At 39.0% G+C, this 19,278-nt stretch overlaps 2 protein-coding genes across 3 annotated transcripts; one reads left to right on the top strand and one right to left on the bottom strand.

Moving 5' to 3' along the window:
• Nucleotides 1-872: 872 nt before the first annotated feature.
• On the bottom strand, nucleotides 873-18,760 carry TRAPPC3L (trafficking protein particle complex 3 like). The gene is made up of 5 exons (XM_032682955.1): nucleotides 18,531-18,760; nucleotides 16,755-16,852; nucleotides 14,098-14,197; nucleotides 2,066-2,251; nucleotides 873-1,010 (listed from the first exon to the last, which is right to left on the bottom strand). The coding sequence occupies exons 1-5, from the start codon at nucleotides 18,570-18,572 to the stop codon at nucleotides 891-893; spliced, it is 546 nt and encodes a 181-aa protein (XP_032538846.1). The 5' UTR covers nucleotides 18,573-18,760; the 3' UTR covers nucleotides 873-890.
• On the top strand, nucleotides 2,846-12,576 carry CALHM5 (calcium homeostasis modulator family member 5). Of its 2 annotated transcripts, XR_004356036.1 has the most exons (3): nucleotides 2,887-3,527; nucleotides 6,422-7,706; nucleotides 12,564-12,576. XR_004356036.1 is itself a non-coding variant. In XM_032682954.1 (2 exons), the coding sequence occupies exons 1-2, from the start codon at nucleotides 2,988-2,990 to the stop codon at nucleotides 6,809-6,811; spliced, it is 930 nt and encodes a 309-aa protein (XP_032538845.1). In that variant the 5' UTR covers nucleotides 2,846-2,987; the 3' UTR covers nucleotides 6,812-9,094. The 2 variants fall into 2 exon arrangements, 1 of the variants encoding a protein (XP_032538845.1); XM_032682954.1 differs by lacking the exon at nucleotides 12,564-12,576 and having other exon boundaries at nucleotides 2,846-3,527; nucleotides 6,422-9,094.
• Nucleotides 18,761-19,278: the final 518 nt, after the last annotated feature.

The following is a 19,278-nucleotide window of genomic DNA, read 5'->3' as shown; positions in this document are numbered from 1 at the left end:
TGCCAAGGGGGAGATGTTCAACAGCTGATGGTGAAGGTCAGGTAAGACCAGACACAATGACCACCAAAACAGTTGTGTGGCAATCTTAGAATTTTCATTCAAGTTTCCTTAGGCAAGTACAGATCTAAAGTGACTACATATGAGATACATCATGCTTTGTTCAGTTTGATCATGAGTGCTCTTGAAGAGAGGGCTGATATGAAAAGGCTTGGAGCAACACAAGCATTGCTGCAGTTGTCAGAAGGCTGCAGCCTGCTGTGTGCACAGGACTGAAAATGCCATCAAAACTGAGTATGGGGCCTGGAAGAGCTGTAAGGAACCCAACCAGCTCTTGCCATCAGTGAAGCTGCATCCCTCTGTGGTATCAAAGCAGCAAGATGTCCAGCATGGGGGACAATGAATGGCAAACCACCACACATCGAAACATGCACCTGTGAGCGACACATGGCATACAGCAGCCAGAGCAGATGAATTCTTTATACCTAAGCATGCACAGCCAGGGAAATAGAGCACCTCTTAGCAGCCATGCTTTGAAATATTACTGAAAAACAAAATGGGAAAAGGTCATCATCTTTGTCTGAGAACATTTGATGTCCAAATGAATATTTTGCATCCAGCATGCACTAAATACTGAGACAAAACTTGCATTAAGCTCAAGAGCATGGTTATGTGAGAAGGAAGGGCAGGTCATTTTGATAATTTTAATATCCGTGTCATGACAACTAATATTGCTCTTCCCTGCCCTGCCCCTCCTGTTTACGGCCCAGTTGTCTTCACCTTTCAACCAAGTGGCTGGTGCAGCTGGATCAGTGAAACCATTTTTACTCTGTATGTCTTCTGAAACAAAGCCACAAAATATCCCTCAGCAAGGGTTTCTCCCAGTATTTCTTTCATTTATTCCTTTTGTGCTTTCTGCCTTCAGGTTTCCTTAAAAATGTAATTCCTATTTCTGTCACAGCATCACCCTTCAGCTTGTCCTGGAGGAATGTGACATCTGCTTCTAGGTGAACCTAAAAAGAATCAAGTCTGATCAGTTAAGCGAAGAAATCCCCAGTTTTCCACCCTCCTCCAGTATAAGAGCTTTTTTTCTCTCTCTCCCTTTTACCACAAGAGGACTCCCTTTCTCAGGTTTCATAAGAAACAGATTTCTAGATTGTTTTAAAACGTTTTTCCCAACTCAGTTAATAAAAAGGAAATTTATATGCACTGGGATTTGTATAATACATTACTCTTCATTCCAGTGCTTTGCTTTCTTCTGAGAACCTAAATTGTATACTTGATGATTTTGTGATCATAGAATTTCCTGGTCAAGTACTAAAATTTAAGAGATAATACTTTTGTTAATTAGTCTTGTATCAGATACCGTAACTCTGAGTCTGATGTATATACGTAATACTTGCTCAGGTTTATTTTCTCTTGAAATATAAAATACATGCCAAATTAGCTATTGGCAGTAACATAAAGCAGACCAAAAGTAATCTCCTAGAAAAAGCCACAGAAGCTCTACTGCTCAGTAACTTTCAAATTATGCCCTCTATTTATTATTTTGTAAAAGTTTCAAATTTAAGAACAAAATTTGTAATGCCATCTGATACACTTCTGATGCTTTGATTTACATTATATTTATCCACATTTTGTTCTCCCTTTCAGCAGGTGCTGCAGTAACCTGAGAATATTACCTATCTGCATATATTTGAATCTGGGGTGAGTATTACTGGCTACAGCTGTGGAAGAAAGTGCTATAGGCTCAAGCAGCAGTGGAGGAACCCAGCATGCCCCCATGGCTCTCCATATTACGTGTCAGCTGGCTCCCCAATCCCTCCTGGCTTTTGCACCCAAGTCAGTCACTGAAGAGCCAGGCAGAGACAGCGTGGAGGTGAGCCAATCTGTGTGTTTCTCTACCTCAGGATCCAGGGTCAGTTTGGCCCTCTTTTATTTAGATATAGACATTTAATCTGAGTGCTTAAACAATACTGTATTTTCATTTACCTGAGCAGGTTGGTTTGCTTTCCTGTGCCTCTGTGAATTAACAAAGAATAGTGAAAACAGATGTGCACTTCCTTACCATTTCCAAGGCACCTCTAATCACCCCACAGAGGAGGTTACAGTAGCAAAGTGATGCTCGTTCTGCTGGCAGCTCCTCCACAAAGTCCACTAGTGGGTTTTTGTCCAGGATTAAGGAGAATTCATTTCCTGCAGCACTACTGCAACTCACACTAGGGGTGACCCCAAGGTACGTCTTGAAAGCAACCTGCAAAAGGATGAAACCCTGTTGCCTGAATCTCCTATATACAAACCAGAGCTGTAACTTTAGAATGCAACATCTTGTACACTAATTTTGCTCCAGGAAAATAGGGGGAGGGGTCAGAGAGGCTAGAAATCAAACTAGATTTGCCTTTTCTGTGTTCAGCTTGAGCCAGCAATGCAAAACCAGAGTTACATGATGCTCCAGGGAAACACAACAGAAGGCTGTCTGTTCTGTCTTTGATGTTGCTACATTTACAATCCCATACAAAGTGGTTTCACCATTATCACTCGTTTGCTTTTAGTCTGCTTTCCGTCATGTTATACTCCCCTGGGACCATTAGCCTTTGTATTAGGTCCTTCACTACATTGCCACAACTTTTACCATCACAGCTCAAGATCTCCTGCAACTGGTGTGTGTTTTTACTCTGATCTCCATCTGCAGTCACAAAAATAAAAATAACCCACCAAGAACACGGCTGTCAAGACTGCAAACTTATTTGATTACTTAGAGCACTGCTTGCTTGCTTTCTACTACCGCTGAATGTTACTGTAAATGTGCAACATCTGCTCTGCTGGCGGCAGGGTCCGTTCTGCAGGCAGTGACATGACGGCGTTATCTCGGCAGTGCGTGGGCAGGCGGGCCAGCAGCGGGCTGCTCGTCCTCGGGAGAGCTCTCCCCTGCTGCAAACTGCTGCGAAGATAAACTGTCTTGGTTTTTACCTCCTTAGTGAGTATCAGACATGGATGCTTTCCAAACAATCCTAAAGTTCTTCATCGACCGGAAAACTGCTATAGGTTACAGTTTTATGGCACTGCTGACAATGGGAGGTGAACGTGTGTTTTCTCTTGTTGCTTTCAGATGCCCTTGCAGCGGTGAAAACCTCAGGTACGGTTTGGTATTTCTCTTCTCCCCAGCTCTTGTTTTGCTAGTTATTGGATACTTCTTGAACAACAAGACCTGGAAACTCTTTACAGGCTTCTGGGTGAATCCCAGGAAAATATTCCCGAGAGGGAATGTCTGCCATTTCTTTTACGTCTTTGGACAAATCACTTTAAATGCCCTGGTTGCCCCAGTGATGTGGCTTTCTGTGGCTTTGCTCAACGGGACTTTTTACGAATGTGCCATGAGTGGCTTGGACACTCCTGCCTACTTAAAGGTTGTTTGCAACAGAAAATCTGAAAAGTGCTTTGGAGAGTTACACATGGTAGCCTGTGGCAAAAGCTCCATGCCCGTTTCAGAGAGTGATGAACTAAGACGAACACTTCAAGCACAGTCCCAGGTAAGAAAAATTATAAATAAAGAGCATTATGCAAACTGTATTGCTGCTATGATTTATCTGTGAAAGATCTTAATGTCAGATGTTATGTTAAAACCAGTGGTTTCATGTAAACAGTGTTTTGGCAAAGTGCAGCCTTGCAAAATACAATCCATCTTTCAGTTCAGTTTGAGCTGTTGCATACTTCCTGAGGGGCCCCACATACTTCCTGAGGGGTAGTGTCAATAAAACCAGAAAACTTAAAGCTTTCTTCCTGAACGGAGATAGCTCTAAAGAGATAAAAATGACTGAATTGTTTAGGAGGCTGATTTAACAGATGTCATTTCATTAAAGAGGTCTGTTCCAATAAAAAATTCATGCTATACTCTCTTATTTTAAACTATTGTAATGAATGCACATTGTACAATATAGGAGAGTGTGATAACCACATTGAAATCTTAGGTCACTAACAGTAGAAAGATACTGGAAAATAAGATTTTTGACATACTTGTGACTGCCTACATAATGTGTTTATGTTTGTGTTCCTCATATTCGTGATGCCAGATGTGAGCATATTTTTGTCCTGCATAAAGGAAAGAAGAAATACTAATATAAAGCAAGCAGAACACGCAAAGCTGAGATTTTATTACATTTTACAATATTTGTGTAATACAGTTCTGCTCACTGCTTTGTAACACAAATAAATTCTGAGACAAAGAAACAAAGCAGCGGACGAAAAAAAAAGCCACAGAAAAGGAAAAACACTGTGGAGCCAGGAAGTTTTTGTCAGGCAATTGTATCCATCTGGAACAATTTCCTCCCCAAGAGCCAGTTTTATTTTCAAGTCCTCATGCAAATAGGACTGGAATGCAGACAAAGCCTGCACTGCAGACAAAGCAATTTATTTGGGAGTTTTAGAAGGAAATAATAAATAGTGCTTCAGAATTTAAGTTGTATGCGTAGGAAATAGTGAAAGACTGGTGACTGGGTTTGTAGCGTGACAATACATGACTTCATTTTCCAACCTGCAAGAAAGTGACAATCTGCTAAAAAGAGCAATTTCTCAAACACCCATAGAAATTATCAGTCACTACAAAGTGATTGGGAAAAATAAAAGAAAGCTAAACTATTCTTCCCTACCAGTTCCTAACAAGAGTTGTTTGTCAAGCTTCTCTGTTTCACAGCTTTCCTTGAGGAAACTTTCTATATTCCCTCAGCTAAATACAGATTTTTACCGGTGGTTATTTTTTTAACATCAGTGCAGGAGTTCACATGAGAGAGGTTGCAGCTCTCCATTTCATCACCATTAGAGCATGGGAAACAAGTTCCAGTTCATATGGGTTTCTGAAACCTAGAATAATTTTTCCACACTGGAATATTTTCCACTGTTTCTAAACAACTATTACATTTTTTTGCAAATGTTACACATTGCAGTAGAGTAGATGAGTAAAACTGTTGGCTAGGCCAGTGGAACAAGGCATGAAAAAATTGTCTTCACATCTCTGCTCTCCTTAGAGGAGAACATCCCACAATAACAATTTCAAGCACATTTTTCCACCGTCATCCCTTGCTGGGGTAGCTCTTTCTTTTAAAATGTTCTTAACAGAATTTTGTCAAACTCTGAAGCTTCTACAGAAAAAAAAGCTAAGTGATGGTGCAAAAGCATATTTCAGCAAAAATTAAGTTCTCTGAAAATACAGAAATTGTTTCTAATAAGTGTGTAGATGAATAGGGTTCAATTCCAGTGCTAAGGCAGACCTACCAATGCACATAATATTTCTTCTTCATCATGCCCTCCTGGTATTCTCACAGAATTGGGCAAAAAGGTAATTTTTAACTGGTTTTAGCATAAAAATAACTTTCCCTTATAAAGGATTGATTCATCAATGTCAAGAAAGGTTCGCAATAATAGCATAGATTCCAGTGAATATTCTGCCAAAAGAATTGGGGAACATTTCAAATTGAGGAACACTTTAAATTTGAGAGCATCTTCTATAGTCCTGTTAGTTAATGCAGTTGTTGCGTTTGAGGGGTTTTTTAATTAAAAAGAAGTCAGAAAACAATACATCTAAGTGAGCTCACAATTAAAAAGTTGCTTGATCTGGGACAAAAGGTCGCCCTTTTTGGTTTTGTAGTTCATCATTATTTAAAATTGTGTCTTACTACTAATTTTTGTTGGGTAATTTTATTTAACGCTTTCAGGAGGTAGAAAACTTTTTACTACCTAGTGACTGATATTTTATTCTATTTGTGTGACAGAATACGGAGAGCAATTCCAGTACGCTACATGGCAAATGGTTACGGTTTTGCAATAAACTCTCAAAAATATTCTCTCTAAATTACTCAGATACTACTCCTGCTCTCAGGTCTGCTCTCTTTTCTGTATAGCTATATTCAGCCATTACATTATTTGATAGATCATTTAGACCTCTCATAGATTTTTCTTCACATACAGTCTTCTAGTTGAGGTCTGATTTGAAATCATCTGTCTCTGAACCTGCCACTGCCATTGCACTGGTCATGTCTCTTCAGGAAACTGTTATCCAAGTTCCTTTTGTTATAATATGGTCTAGGGAGGCAGTAAGACTCTAGTATGAGCCAACTCTTCAGGACTGTTTCACCTTACAGTGTAAAAATCAACCAGCTTTTGCCTTCCTGAGAAAAAGACACTAAAATGAGCACTTTTGAGAAGCCTCAATCTGATGGATTTCTCCTTCCCTTCAGTCCCCATATGGATGCCCCATTAACATCAATGCCAGCACCAAATGCAAACTGGAATGAGATGCCTGCAGTAGGGTTCCAAAAGGAGCAGCAGGTCCTCCCTACAAAGTGTGGTCACTCGGTCAGACATTTGTGATTTAAGTAGCATTTTCACTTGTGTCTTTTTAACCTGAAACTCATTTCTTTTGCTTTCCCAGATTTTAGGCTGGTGTGTGATAGTTACCACAGCCCTTCTCTCCCTACTAGCCACTTGCTGTGCCAGCTGCCAGTCAAAAGTCAGTCACCTCCAGCAGATGTTCGGGAGAGTGTATGAGAGGACGGAGAAGGAGCAACTGGAGTATATTTTCCAGCTGTATGCCACTAAGCTGAGTGAGCGAAACCTCAAGTGCTTTTTTGAAAACAAGGAACCAGAACCGATTTCTCTGCCAGCTTTTCAGGCATGGGAGGATGCTTCCCAGCTCTACTCTTTCAGCAGCAGCAAACAGCATTATAGCACAATTCACAAGCTAGTTGAAGAAGGCCAGAAAGGAACCAGTGAGGAAAGGGAGACAACGCTGGACTTTGTGGAAAGAAGGGAAATACCATAAATCAATTTTCAGCTTTTTTATATCTTGCTAAAATAGCATACTTCTAGCTGGTTTCATCTCTATTTTTTTTCCCACAACAGTCTCTTTCTTCTTTATGTTCCCTTCCAGTAATACACTTGCTCCAAAAGAATGGAATGAAATTATTTCCCTACGTGAGTGAAAAGGCTGCGGTCCTCCACGTCACCCAGGGTTCATGCTTTACTAATGTCACTGGCTGACAGCAAGAGTTGACAGCAAAAAGAGATGAATAATGACTTCTACAAGTGTGTTTTAACAATATCCCATGTAAAAGGTGTTATAGCATTCTCTACGTAAAACAAGAGACTATCATTAAGTAACATCATTTAAAGTGTGTGAATATGATAATAGAAGATGTGTGTGGCTTTCTGACAGCCCACAGAAAGTAAAGGGTTTCCTTCCAAGTAATTTCCAGGCGAATTGCAGGTACAGCCTTGTTTTAAGGCACCAGCAATCCCTCAAGACTTCTCTCTTTGGATATTTTGCCAAACATCTTCTCCATATTATCTTCTCCAACTGAGAATTTGTTTGTATGGGTATCAAGTTCTAGTTTTGAGTGGGTTTCAGGCACTAGGTGCAGCCTGTAGTGCTATGTAATACTGTTTGTACTGGGCCTACAGCTAGTGTACAACAGAGGGCCTGGAATGAAAATTCCACTTTTCAAGACAAGAAAATATTTTTGCAGAAGACTGATTTTCATTTTTCTGAATATCTTAGAAAACTTAGTGTCAGGAGCAAGAAGAACTGGCAGGTGAGGCAACTGCATAATCAGTGCCTCTGACAAATGCGTTTCACCCCAGAGCCCTATGCTTTAGCTCATCCACTTGGAATTCACCATGTGGCTCTCACACAGGATATTCTCAAACACTGTATAAAAGTTACTTTCCCTGGGGTGTCTGGGCAGGCTTTTACACAGCATTTTATTGCCAGTCTCTCCAAGTCTGCAAAGAATCATATTTTTGCTGTGCTTGAGTCAAGCTCTTATCAACAAACCGGGGTACTCTGCCCAGCTGTTCTCATACTCACTGTGCTTCTTTCAGCAGGTAAAAGTATCTACAGGCATATACAGACAATTACTCTTTATGAAATAAAATCCAAGAGCTAATTCCACTGTCTGCTCAGAATTTTTTCTGTATGTTTTGAATAACCCGTGACCTTTCAGACAATGTTTAAACTACTTTTATCCCAGGTGATTCACTTAGCAACAGACTTAGAACATGTCATACACTCAAATGCTGCAGCTGAAAGCACAGATGCAACACTGCCAAAATGAAAGTCACAACAGCAGACATGTCTGACACTAAGCCTGGCATATACACTGGGCTCCTCTCCTGGTATAGCATCTACCTACTTCCAGGGTATATGACCCTTCCCATTTGTCTGGGTTTATCTTTCTTTATAAGAGCTGCTCCAACATCTTCTGTTCAGCCCCATTTCACCTCCTCCCTACATGCAAGAGGAGAGGAGACACATCCTGCTGCCTGGGCCAACCTTTCTTTTCCAAAACTGTCTTTCCACCTCCTTCCTCAGTGGTACCACAGAAAACCAAAGAAAGTAGAGACGCAAAGGGGAGGACATCAAGTAGGTTAATAAGTTGATCAAGGAATATGGGAAACGTGGATTGGTGTAAAGATAAGGCCTCCATTGTGATATAATATCTGGGACACTGAGTCAAAAGCATAGCTGGTAGAGGGAAGGGTGGAAGGACAGAGTGATCCCACTCAAGGCTTTTGGCATACTCTTTTTCTTTGGAAGAAAGCTCAAAGCTCTGCACTTGAGAAGTCAGGGCCATATGAAACAGCAGTGCTTCCCAGCCTAATCTTCTACTATGGAGGAACAAAACCAAAGTGCATTCTCCTCTCCTTATCCTTACCCTGATTCATGCTTGCAGGTAATTCCTATTGAGAGTGTCTCCACCTCCAAGACAACTGCTGAACAATTCATGCTGCAATGTGTGCCTGGTAGAAGCCCTCACTGATCCTCATTCCCAGGGCTGTGTGACTGTTTTATCTTACAAAAATGCCTATGACCTAATGCAATTTCCATGTGGATGCTGGAATACTTCCATAAAACCAGACAAAAATAAAAGCAAGTTTGACCCTACATTTTCAACTGGAATCTGTTTTTGGCAAATTTAACCCTGTCCTTCAAGTTGCTATCGCAAAAGCTGTTTTCTATCAGCACTGTCCCTAAATTCAGCAGCTACCATGGTAGCTCAGGATGAGACAAAGACTATTGTCAACACCATCCAAAACAAACTGAAGAGAGAGAGAAGAAACCCAACAAACAAAACTAATCAGCAAAATCAACATTTTCTGCTGCAAAACTTAGATTTCTCATTAACTCTTACGTCCATCAAAATATGAGTACACAGGAAACTTCTGCTCAGTTCTCTGTGCTCTGTCCCTCAGTTTACTTATTTCAATTCTCTTAACTCTTCTCCCACTACACATCTGCTGCTCCCTCAAACTAAAGTATTTGTTATAAGAATAAAGACTTTTTAACTGTGCTAAGCCATCATACGCTTTCAGTTTAGTTTCAGCTATACTTGGCATTACAGTATGATGTATCTGTCCTAATTCTATTGTTTAAAATTTTCTGTGTAAATGAGAACTTGCATACATAAAAGAAGTAGCTGGTTTGCAGTGGAGCACCAAATTAGGGCAAAATCACAAAGCTATAAAGTGAAAATTGTGAAAACGTCTTGTCAGGAAAAATAATTGAAGCACATACATAAGTAATTCAATGAACAGATATGAATATTTACAAAAAAACACAGGTTATGACTGGACATTAATTACTTCAAAACTACCATTTACAGCTTCTCAGAGAGTAAAACAAAGGTCTTTTCAGTCCTTGTGACTCCAAAAGACTGGAAAGAAAAATGAATGAGCTGTTTTAGAAGTCGTATCCATAAATCTGTTTCATTTCTATCTATGAAATGAAAGAAAAAAGAATATTTATTTAGACATGTACACAGACTTGCCATCAAAATTATGCCCATATAAAGCAAAATCTCTCTTTTGAAAATGATACTAGCAGTTGTATGAAATTATATATTGTTTAATGTCAAACAAGAAATCTATGCCGTCAGAATTAAATAGTACCACTGACCTTTTCCAAAGTCTCAACCAGCATTCCCTCTCTCTCGAGCAGCAAGAATAAAATTCATTAACATTTTGATGATGCTCAAACACAGTCTAGAATTACCAAAATACTTAGGAAGCCACTAACTTATCAGTCCCTTTACATACTACTGAGGACTTTTCACTACAAAACATTGTACGCATAAGTAATGACAGAAAGTAAGTACAGACTGTTAAATAAGTGAAAACCATAATTTCAAATGGCATCATAACAAGATTAATGAAGGACCAAAATTAATCTGCTTAGAAGCCAAAATAATATTTCTCCTAGCACACATTTTATTAGTAGCATTTTTCAGTCAGTGTTTGGTAAGGCAAGTTGCTTTTCAGCAGCTGATTCCAAACTTTTCTCATAAACTTTTCTTTATTCTTTACAGTACAGCACTTCATTTTTCAGTTTACTGTCTACCACTTAGCACAGCAACCTGCTGCATGCATTTCTCTCTTACCGCTAAGGTCCGAAAAAGAACATTTAACCACTTTGTAAATTCTGCTAGCTTCTGTCAGACTTTCAGACTGGCCAAGGGACCTTGTGTGGCAGCACCCTCCATGACAAGGGGAATCACATCTCTTGTCCTACAGCTCTGGGCTTGGGGGTGACATGATTGGATTACCCCATCCCTTGTTGTCCCCAGGGATGTCTCTTCAAAGAGCCGCAGAGACGTTTTGTGCATTCATGGGGTACTGAGCATCCACAATAAAGCCCATCTCTGCAGTCACTGCTTTTCAGCAACAGATGTATCCTTAGGCACAGCACTTAGTAGAGCAATGAAGGCTGTGAGCCAGCACTAGCTCACTGTGAACCAGAGGGTGTGGTCTGGCTGCTTCCATCTCTGGCTTGCACAAATACCTCCCGGTGCTGGAGAAGGTAACACTAGGATTAGATCTAAAACCAGAAGCTGTATATTTTTTGCATGTTATTTGAATGATGTCAAGGTTCTGTGAGGAGGAATTGAAGTAAAAATTTGACTTTGTAGGATTATAGAGCAAAATTATCACCCTTATCCCAAAAGTATCTACTTAGTTATACTAAGACCCAAATTCTGAATCCAGTCTTGGACATTACTTCTTCAGCTGAGCTTTGTTCTTAATACCATTTCTCAATTGATTTCCATTTTCTCACCCCAGTTTGCCAGTGAGAGCCTACTTTATATGGCCTATTTTATCTTTTCTTTATTCAGTCCCCAACTGTAACCATGCCAAGTCACAGGACCAACATGAGAAGTCAGTTGGCACCATGAGAACTCAGTGTAGAAGGGCTCTTCTCCAGTCTGGTATAAGGCAGCAGTAAATCCCAGGCTTTGCAGTCTGAACCAGTGCTTGAAGTTTTAAGCCCTCAGTCATTGCCTTGGGTGCACCTTTCCTCCATCTTTATTTCTTAATATGGGAAGGTGGCTTTGTAGTCCTCATTTTATGTTTTTTTTGTTTGTTTGTTTGCTTTATCTCTTTCCATTTCCTCAGGGAACACCCACAGCCTGACCTTACAGACTTTTCCTGTGTTTTGCAAAAGACTGCTGGATAACAATTATGCTCACAGGACATTTGGCTCTAAGTACTTGAAGTACTTAACTGTCTTTATTTACTTTAACTTTGAACTGGTTCTACTCGTCCTCAAACAGATTTATACCTCAGAGGACTTAGTACATCTGAGTATTTATGCACTTTCTGCTGGCTGAGAACCTACTGCTGAGGAGTTAAAGGCATTATGTAAACAGCTGAGTGGTTCTGAACAGAAAAATTTAAGAGTGTATTTGCAGTTACTTGCTGGATCACTTTACATATGTTTTGCTGGTATGTGCCTCAGACAAATGTGCTTGAAGAGCATTTTAAAATGTTTTGCCAAAGAAATGTGAAAATGTTTTCCATATCACATTTTGCCTCAGAAATGCTATACTCCTACTACAAAACTCCTCTTTTAGTTTGCTAAAAATAATCTTTTCAAGAGACTGTGTGTACTTTAAAGTTAGTTCCAATCATTCCAAGTAATCTTTTATTTCTCTTAGTAAGTCTCTTTTGAAGTACAACCTGCAGAGGAATAGTGTCTTTTTCCTTACTTTGATCATTAATTTTGCACTGTATCGTGCTGTTGAATCCCCTGTACTTAAGAATGGTGGTTCAACTGTAATAAGGCATTTGTAAATAGAAACATGAAGAATAAGACCCAGAAAACCAGATATCTCGCATATACATGAAAATAAAGTACCAATACCACCTAAAGTAGAATGTAAAAGTGAACAAAAATGTGATTTTGCAGACTGGTATCATTATTTTAACGAGACAGTGTATTTTAAAACAGTGATTGAAATGCTGCTTGTCTCATGGGTTTCATTCAGCTGCCCTTATTATCTCCAATGGATCCTCTACCCCAGCTCAGCTGATCCACAGGACAAGCTTTGTTATATATCATCCTGATTTGAGACTCCAAAATAGACTTTACTGAAGTAAGAAATTTAGTTTCAACTCTTTTATGAGCTAATGGGCTCTGGCTGGCTTTTAGCACTGTCACCTGCTTCTCCTTCAAACTTTGTCAGGTCATGGTGTACATGTGTGTTTTGCACATGTTCACCTTATAGCCGTACCAGCAACAGGGAAAAAAAAGTTTCTTTCTCCATTTCTGTCACAGCCATCAGCTTCTCTATGATAAGCATCTTGGAATAATAATGTAACTTCTGTCCCTCCATCTGAGTCCGATGCAATGTAGGTATTCCTGACAGAGTTAATGTGAGCAGGACCACACACCATCTGGCAATATCCAAATACACTTTGAACTAAGATACTCCTGTATAACTAGCATATCCTGGTGCCTTAGTTCACTACATAGAAAGTCTGCTGCTTCCCAGTTCTGTGGGTTAGACATAATGATCACATAATGAGAATTCTCAAGCAATCAAAAAGTATGCCAGGCATACTTTTGTCTCCTAAAATGAGCCGATGGAAATAAATCTCCATTCAATTAACTGATGCCCTGATCTCTCCTCTTAGAATAAATGACCACGTTGTAAATTTCTCTGGCATAAAGCGTGGTTGATTTTTGCCATTGGGAAAGGCCAGGCATACCTCCACTGGCAACACTTCATAGGTGGGAACCCTAGAGGATAGAAGGGATCATTCATCATGACCTGAGCAGGTGTTAGACTGAGCTAACTCAGTATCTATGAACTACCACCTCCTTTACAGTGACTCAGCAGTCTAATGAGGCAAGATGTCTTACGAATTTCTCTTTGAGCTTCCCCAGGAATTCTGACTTGCCCATGGGGGCAAAAGTAGATCTTTAGAAACTCATGTATTGCCACTAAATTTCCTCCTAGATCTTTCTTTTCTGAAAGAAGTGTGAATAACTACTCAATAAAAGGGAAATTTCCATCAAAGAAGGTGAAAATACACACTGATTTTATGTTTTTAATTTTATTATTAGATTTGTGGGTAGTCAGGAAAATGTTCCTCTCATTTTCCTTTTTTACAGTTCTTCTTTCCTACCACTGAGATTTTCTTTTTGCAGAGAAGCCTGTGGCTTATTCTTAATATTAATTACCATTTTAAAGTTAAAAAACACCTAAGATAATTATGGAGATGATGAGGAGAGTCAAATGGCAGAACTAAGAATATTGAAGTTTAAGATCTGTATGAGATGGTTAAGGCTCATGCTCCTAGGAAGAGAAAACAGTGAGGGAATATATGATTGGAAGTTTGTTAAAACTGGATCATTTTTTTTTGTTTATTGCATTCTCCAGCAAGTGTAGAAGAAATCAGCTTAAGCTGCGACAAACAAAACAAAACCCCCCCTCTTTATGTATTCTAATGGCAAAATGCCTCATTGGCTGCTAGAAATAGAAGAACTTTAATTTCAGCTTAATAACTGACTTTAAGGTCAGTTTATGTCAGGGTCTGGCAGCCTCTTACAGCTGGCATCTCATTTTGTGTTATGTGTTATGGAGTTGTAGATAAGGAAAAGGCTGTATTTCATCCAGTGGAAGCATGGATGTGACTGTGGAGTGGTTTTTGTTATGACAATCACGACACAGCAGAAAATGTAGGCAACTGTTCTGGAGTAAACTGATAGAGGAGGATAAAACTAAGACCACTGAATCTGATGAAGTTAAAGAAAATGTAAATCTTATTTACCTGTGCAATCATATCTGCAGTTTCAGAATAACTGCGGCATTTTTTAACAGCTGAACGAGCTAAAAAGTCATCAATCAGCCTTACACCAATGCCATATCCCCTAGAAAGGAAACAAAGAAAGTTAACATTCAAAATTGGGAGCTTCTTACCATCTCTCTAATGTGTCTCTTGTGCTTTCTCAAAAAAACAGATGCATGTTCCTTATTGGGTGGCTTTGATGATGACAGATTTTGCTGGTCTACATTCTTTTTTCTACCACATTTTGCAACACAGTGGGATTGCTGTTCATGTAGTCATTTAAGGAATCATACTTCTTTAAGCATGATACTCCTGGCGAGGATGATATGAATTGTCTATACAATTTGTCTATACATTGTCTATATATATATATATTTATATATATATACACACTTACATTTACATGTATGAATAAATATTAGATAGTAGTATAGTAGTAGTAGTAGTAGTACTATACTACAATATACCTGATTAAACTGCTTTGTCACTAAAAAGAGGATAGGATAAAATAGCACAGAGTTTCCACTATACTTCTGGGATACCCGGTGTTCTTCTCACACTGTCTCTGTAAGGAGAACAAAGCAACTGTCCCTTTGGGTCACAGCCTTCACCTCTAGGCTGGTATGGAGTTCAGCAAATCCTGGGCACACTCATTGCAGCATTTGGGTGCCAGGAAAACCCATAGGAAATGGACTCACACCTGATCTCTTTCACTTTCTCCTATCTCTTCACCTCATTTTTCTCTCTTCCTCCACAATTCCCTCTTCATCTGTTTTTCTAACATGTTCTCTCCCTTCATCTAACTAGGAAAAAATCAGGAAAAAATCCAAAAGTTGCTAGTTAACATGGAGCTTCAGTACACCACCATATTCATTTTGTATTTAAAATACTAAAATTAAAAAAAAAAAATGAAATAAAAAAGGATGGAAGATAATGGATTTCGTTAATAAAACAAATACTCATTCCTAGCTCTTACACATTAACAAAGGTCAGTAACTTCATAATGTGCAAAACAGCTGTGCTCCCAAGCATTTCCAATAAAAGGAAAGAGATTGACACATATCTTATTAAAGAATGCACACTCAACTCAGAAGTGCTTTTAGGGAATTTTTCATTTCCATTTTTTGTGGATGTTAGCAGTCCCTGCCTGTTTGTCAGAGGCCCTACATCCTCAGTGAAGCAGTCTGAACTCAATGGAGTCTCCTACCAGTTTCTGTACCACATCTTTGTCAAGCAGCCAAAAAGTAATCTGATGTCTAATGGGATGACCACAAAGTGGTTTTGGCAGCGTGAAGATTAAAATTACAGTAGATCATGCATCTAGAAACAATGAAATATTTATCTATTGCCTAAGTATCAATAACATTGGTAAGTATGTCATGAGCAATTAGCAAGGTATGTATTGGTGATGTACAAGACTACTTAGATACTTTTCAACTTTTATGCCTCAGATTTGCAGAGTCAAATTAATAATAAATTGACAAGCAGCTGTTTGGCAACTGCACAGTGAAAAACACCCTTCTCATTACGGACTATATATGTACAGAGAGAGACAAGAATACCATCTCCACCTGTCACAGGTCTGCTAATCTACAAGGTTTCTTCCTGAAACTAGGCTGTTTTCATAATCACAGTAGAAAAGAACAGACGTACTGTTTTAATGAAACCTGTAATTATATCATCAAGTCCTCCTCAAAACAAAAAGATTTTATAGAATCAGCTATAATAATGAAAACATAGGCAGCAAAATCTGTCTCCACAGATTCTTCCAGAAGTCTGTGCACTCTTCAAATGTATGCTTTTCATCACAGCTGAATGAGAGATGACTATAAAATAAATAGCTGAGGGATGTTGTCCCTCCTAAGTTTGTGAATAAACTACTTTTCTTTTTTCCAAACAATGATTTTTTAACTCACTCTCATGGATAGTTATTGGACTATAGCTCATTTGCAAACTTGCAGGTTAATAGTAAAGTGGTCAGTTATTCTGTCCACTGTGATTGCTGTAAATCCATTTTGCATGTCCATTTTGGCTGAAAACATAAGCCTTACTGTTCTGCCAAAGATCTTAGTATATCTTGTTAACGAGCTCAAAAATTGTTTCTTGCTGATTTTCCATGATATCATTATTTTTATGGCAGTAATGCCCAGGAATCTCAGTCAGGATGACAGGATCTTGTAATCACAGGATCTTCATTTTCCAAAGAGATTATCCACTTAAAAATCCATTCTCATTGACTTTTTGTGCTATCTCACTCATTGCTATATGGCCTCTTAAAGGTGAGAGGCCCATCTGCTCTTATCCCTATGAGGGGGGAAGCTGAAATGAAATACATGGATATAGGAGATGAAATTCAGAAGTTTATATTGTTAATTAGCGTAACAAAAAGATCAACAAGGAACAAGTGTAAGCTATGAAAACAATCCTGACACCATTCTTCAGAGAATTCAAAAGATAATTGTCGATCTTAATTCACAAATTAGCATTACTTCTGTTGACAGAATATCAGACTGCATCCCTGTCATCTCTGTAATCCTAGACAGAATGCCAGAACTCATAACAAACAGAAAGCTGAGAGGTAACATATAGCTGGACAAACGGCATTATGGATAAAGCTGAACATTTCAAGCAGTACTTACATTCTATCTAAACAGGTGTTGACGTCTTCATCATTTTCATAGTCCTTGCACAGCTGGGCTACCAAAGCCCCATATGTGAGTACAAAAAGTTCTCTGCTCTGCCAGGAAATCAAAAGTGAAGCAAACTAGAATTAAACTTTTCCAAGTTTTTTAACTGCTACTGGATTAACAGCAAGGAAGAATAACATTTGCATTAATAAAGAAACTATTGTCTATGGAAGCATAATCACTGAAATCCACAATTCATGTGTGACAGAACCTGAATTGATTGTCACTTGAGTCTGTGATTTTGCTTGTCAGAAATACTATTTCTTGGGATACTTGCAGTTATTTTCATCAAGTGCATTCTTGCATCCTATAACTTCATGTATGTATGCTGGATTGATAAATGCTGTCAAATGCCATCAAAGAATAATGACAAACATTTAGTTGCAGGAAGAATAATAGAGGCAATGAGCTATTAATTCTTTTGCAATAGGTACAATAGTTTACAAAGGTAGGGTTGATCTGATTCAATTCATCAGCTGATTTCTCCAAAAATACTGAAAAGCAGATAAAAAATTTAATGCAGAATAGTGGAAAAATACTATAATTCAACACCAGTATAACAAATAATGACAAGATGAAGGGGATGGGTGAGGATTACAGCTGCTTGCCCAAGGAGCATGGAAAGCAACTGAACATGTCAAAGGCCTAACTTTGCAGAGATTCTGTCACAACTGATAGACTGGGATCTTCAGCTGTGGAGGAATTAATTAAAGGAAGTACTCTAGCCCTGTGGCATATGATTAGACTAGAGGCACTTTTTGTTTATAGCCTGTGGAAAAATTAGTGAATAACAACGAAAACAACAGAAAAAATCACATGAAGAAAGGAAGAACAGCTTGGTGGAAAGACCTATTCCTGCTCTCCTTGCATCAAAAGCTTGGAGTTTAATATGCAGCCATTTCCTAAATTCACCTTAGTGATAACTTCTGTTTGCAATAACATTGGACACTTGGCCAAATTCTCATTAAAGAGTTTTTAATGGAGTAAATGGATGTCATACAAGTTCTGTATTGCTGTATTATTATTGTTCAGCTAAAAGTCTGTGTTGTAATAAGAACAATACTTTAGAGATACCCAAGCATATTATATCAACATAATTGTATTTATCATCCACTCTTGCAATCCACTGGAATACTTTTTGCCCATAAACTTACGTACATGAACCTAAATTATCTTACATTCTTCTGTTTCTTTGCCAGTGGAGACCTCTGTCCCCTTTTCAGAAATTACCACAACATTGCTGTAAAGCCTTCTGGACCTTCTTCACTGCCTGAACTCCTGTCAGAAATTGCCATTCACCATACAGAGAGCCCTAAGCCTCTAAGTTCCTGAAGAAAGATTTGTGTGGAATTGAACCACTCAAGCACTAACAGAGATCTTCTCTCTGTGTTTCATTTAGAACTGTCTAACCAAGGAGGCAAATAAACTTACCTGGCATTCCTATCTTTGACCATAAATAGCCCAAAGCACTTAAACCTCTGTTTCTGAGCAGATCGTAACCTCAGAAAATTTGTGCCCCTCTTTCCTAAGCCTGCTCAGAATCTCAGCAGTAGGGGTAGTAGCCATGAATGCTGCCAGCCCCTCTGCTCTTGTACTGACAGACTCATCCCCATCCTTTTACTACTTTCAGACTGTTCAGAAATATGACTGCATAATATACATCAATACAGTAATAGCTTATTCTTACTCCATGCACAATTTTAATCACACATTACAAAAATGTCTTACTATTTTGTGGTTCTCCGGCTTTCTTCCTGGGGACCGAGACATGTTGCTTATGTAATTCCTGATGTACTCGATTGTCAGTTTATGTCTGTTCTTCCTCAAGCAGCATAGTTTTCTCTCAGTCAGTGTATTTCCTCTTTCTCTTCTCTAAAGTTTTCTCCTCTCTGCTCTTCTGCCTTTTGCATGAGATGTGTTTGCTGCAGTCTGTAATGCTATTGATGCTCCTCCTATCCTCTATGTGTACTGAGCCCTTTGGGAGGAATTTGACCAGCAACAGATCTGCCTCTGTCCACAACATAAATAACCACTTCATCCATGAGAATGATACACAGTAAACATCCATGAGAAGTCAAATCAGGCAGCCCCAAGACATTCACAGGTTTTTAGAGACAACAAATTAATTCTATTGTTTCTATCAGACTTTGGTGTTTGAAAAGCTAACAAAAGCTTCCTTTCTGAAGAATAAACACACAATTGCAAGACACTGCTGCAGAAGGTAATTAAAAATTGATAATTTTCAACTTAAAGGAGCTATAGTCTCGTGTCAGCTCTGACTGCTTTAGTCTGGTGAGCTGATGTCTGCCCAAGCAGGGGCAGCGTGTGTTATAAGGCACTGCTACCACCATGATTCTGCAAAGCTGGCAGGACAGATATAGAGAACTTCCAGCTTTCCAGAGTAAAAAACTGTGTACCTGCTACAGCTACCAGCTTGTGCAAATGGCACTTTCATTAACAATGTTCCTTGGGGGTG

The sequence above is a fragment of the Chiroxiphia lanceolata genome, chromosome 3 (genome assembly GCF_009829145.1).
Source record: "Chiroxiphia lanceolata isolate bChiLan1 chromosome 3, bChiLan1.pri, whole genome shotgun sequence".
In the NCBI taxonomy this organism is placed as follows: domain Eukaryota; kingdom Metazoa; phylum Chordata; class Aves; order Passeriformes; family Pipridae; genus Chiroxiphia; species Chiroxiphia lanceolata.
Note: the sequence above shows the minus strand (reverse complement) of the source record. Positions and strands in the feature narration are given on the sequence as shown.

What these genes read in the sequence shown, in the direction of transcription:
- CALHM5 (XM_032682954.1), top strand. Translation starts at nt 2,988, where the DNA reads ATGGATGCTTTCCAAACAATCCTAAAGTTCTTCATCGACCGGAAAACT. An exon ending in CACTTCAAGCACAGTCCCAG is followed by an intron (nt 3,528 to 6,421) that starts GTAAGAAAAATT and finishes TTGCTTTCCCAG; the next exon opens with ATTTTAGGCTGGTGTGTGAT.
- TRAPPC3L (XM_032682955.1), bottom strand. Translation starts at nt 18,572, where the DNA reads ATGTCTCGGTCCCCAGGAAGAAAGCCGGAGAACCACAAAATA. An exon ending in AACACCTGTTTAGATAGAAT is followed by an intron (nt 14,198 to 16,754) that starts GTAAGTACTGCT and finishes TTTCCTTTCTAG; the next exon opens with GGGATATGGCATTGGTGTAA. An exon ending in CTGCAGATATGATTGCACAG is followed by an intron (nt 2,252 to 14,097) that starts GTAAATAAGATT and finishes ATCCTTTTGCAG; the next exon opens with GTTGCTTTCAAGACGTACCT.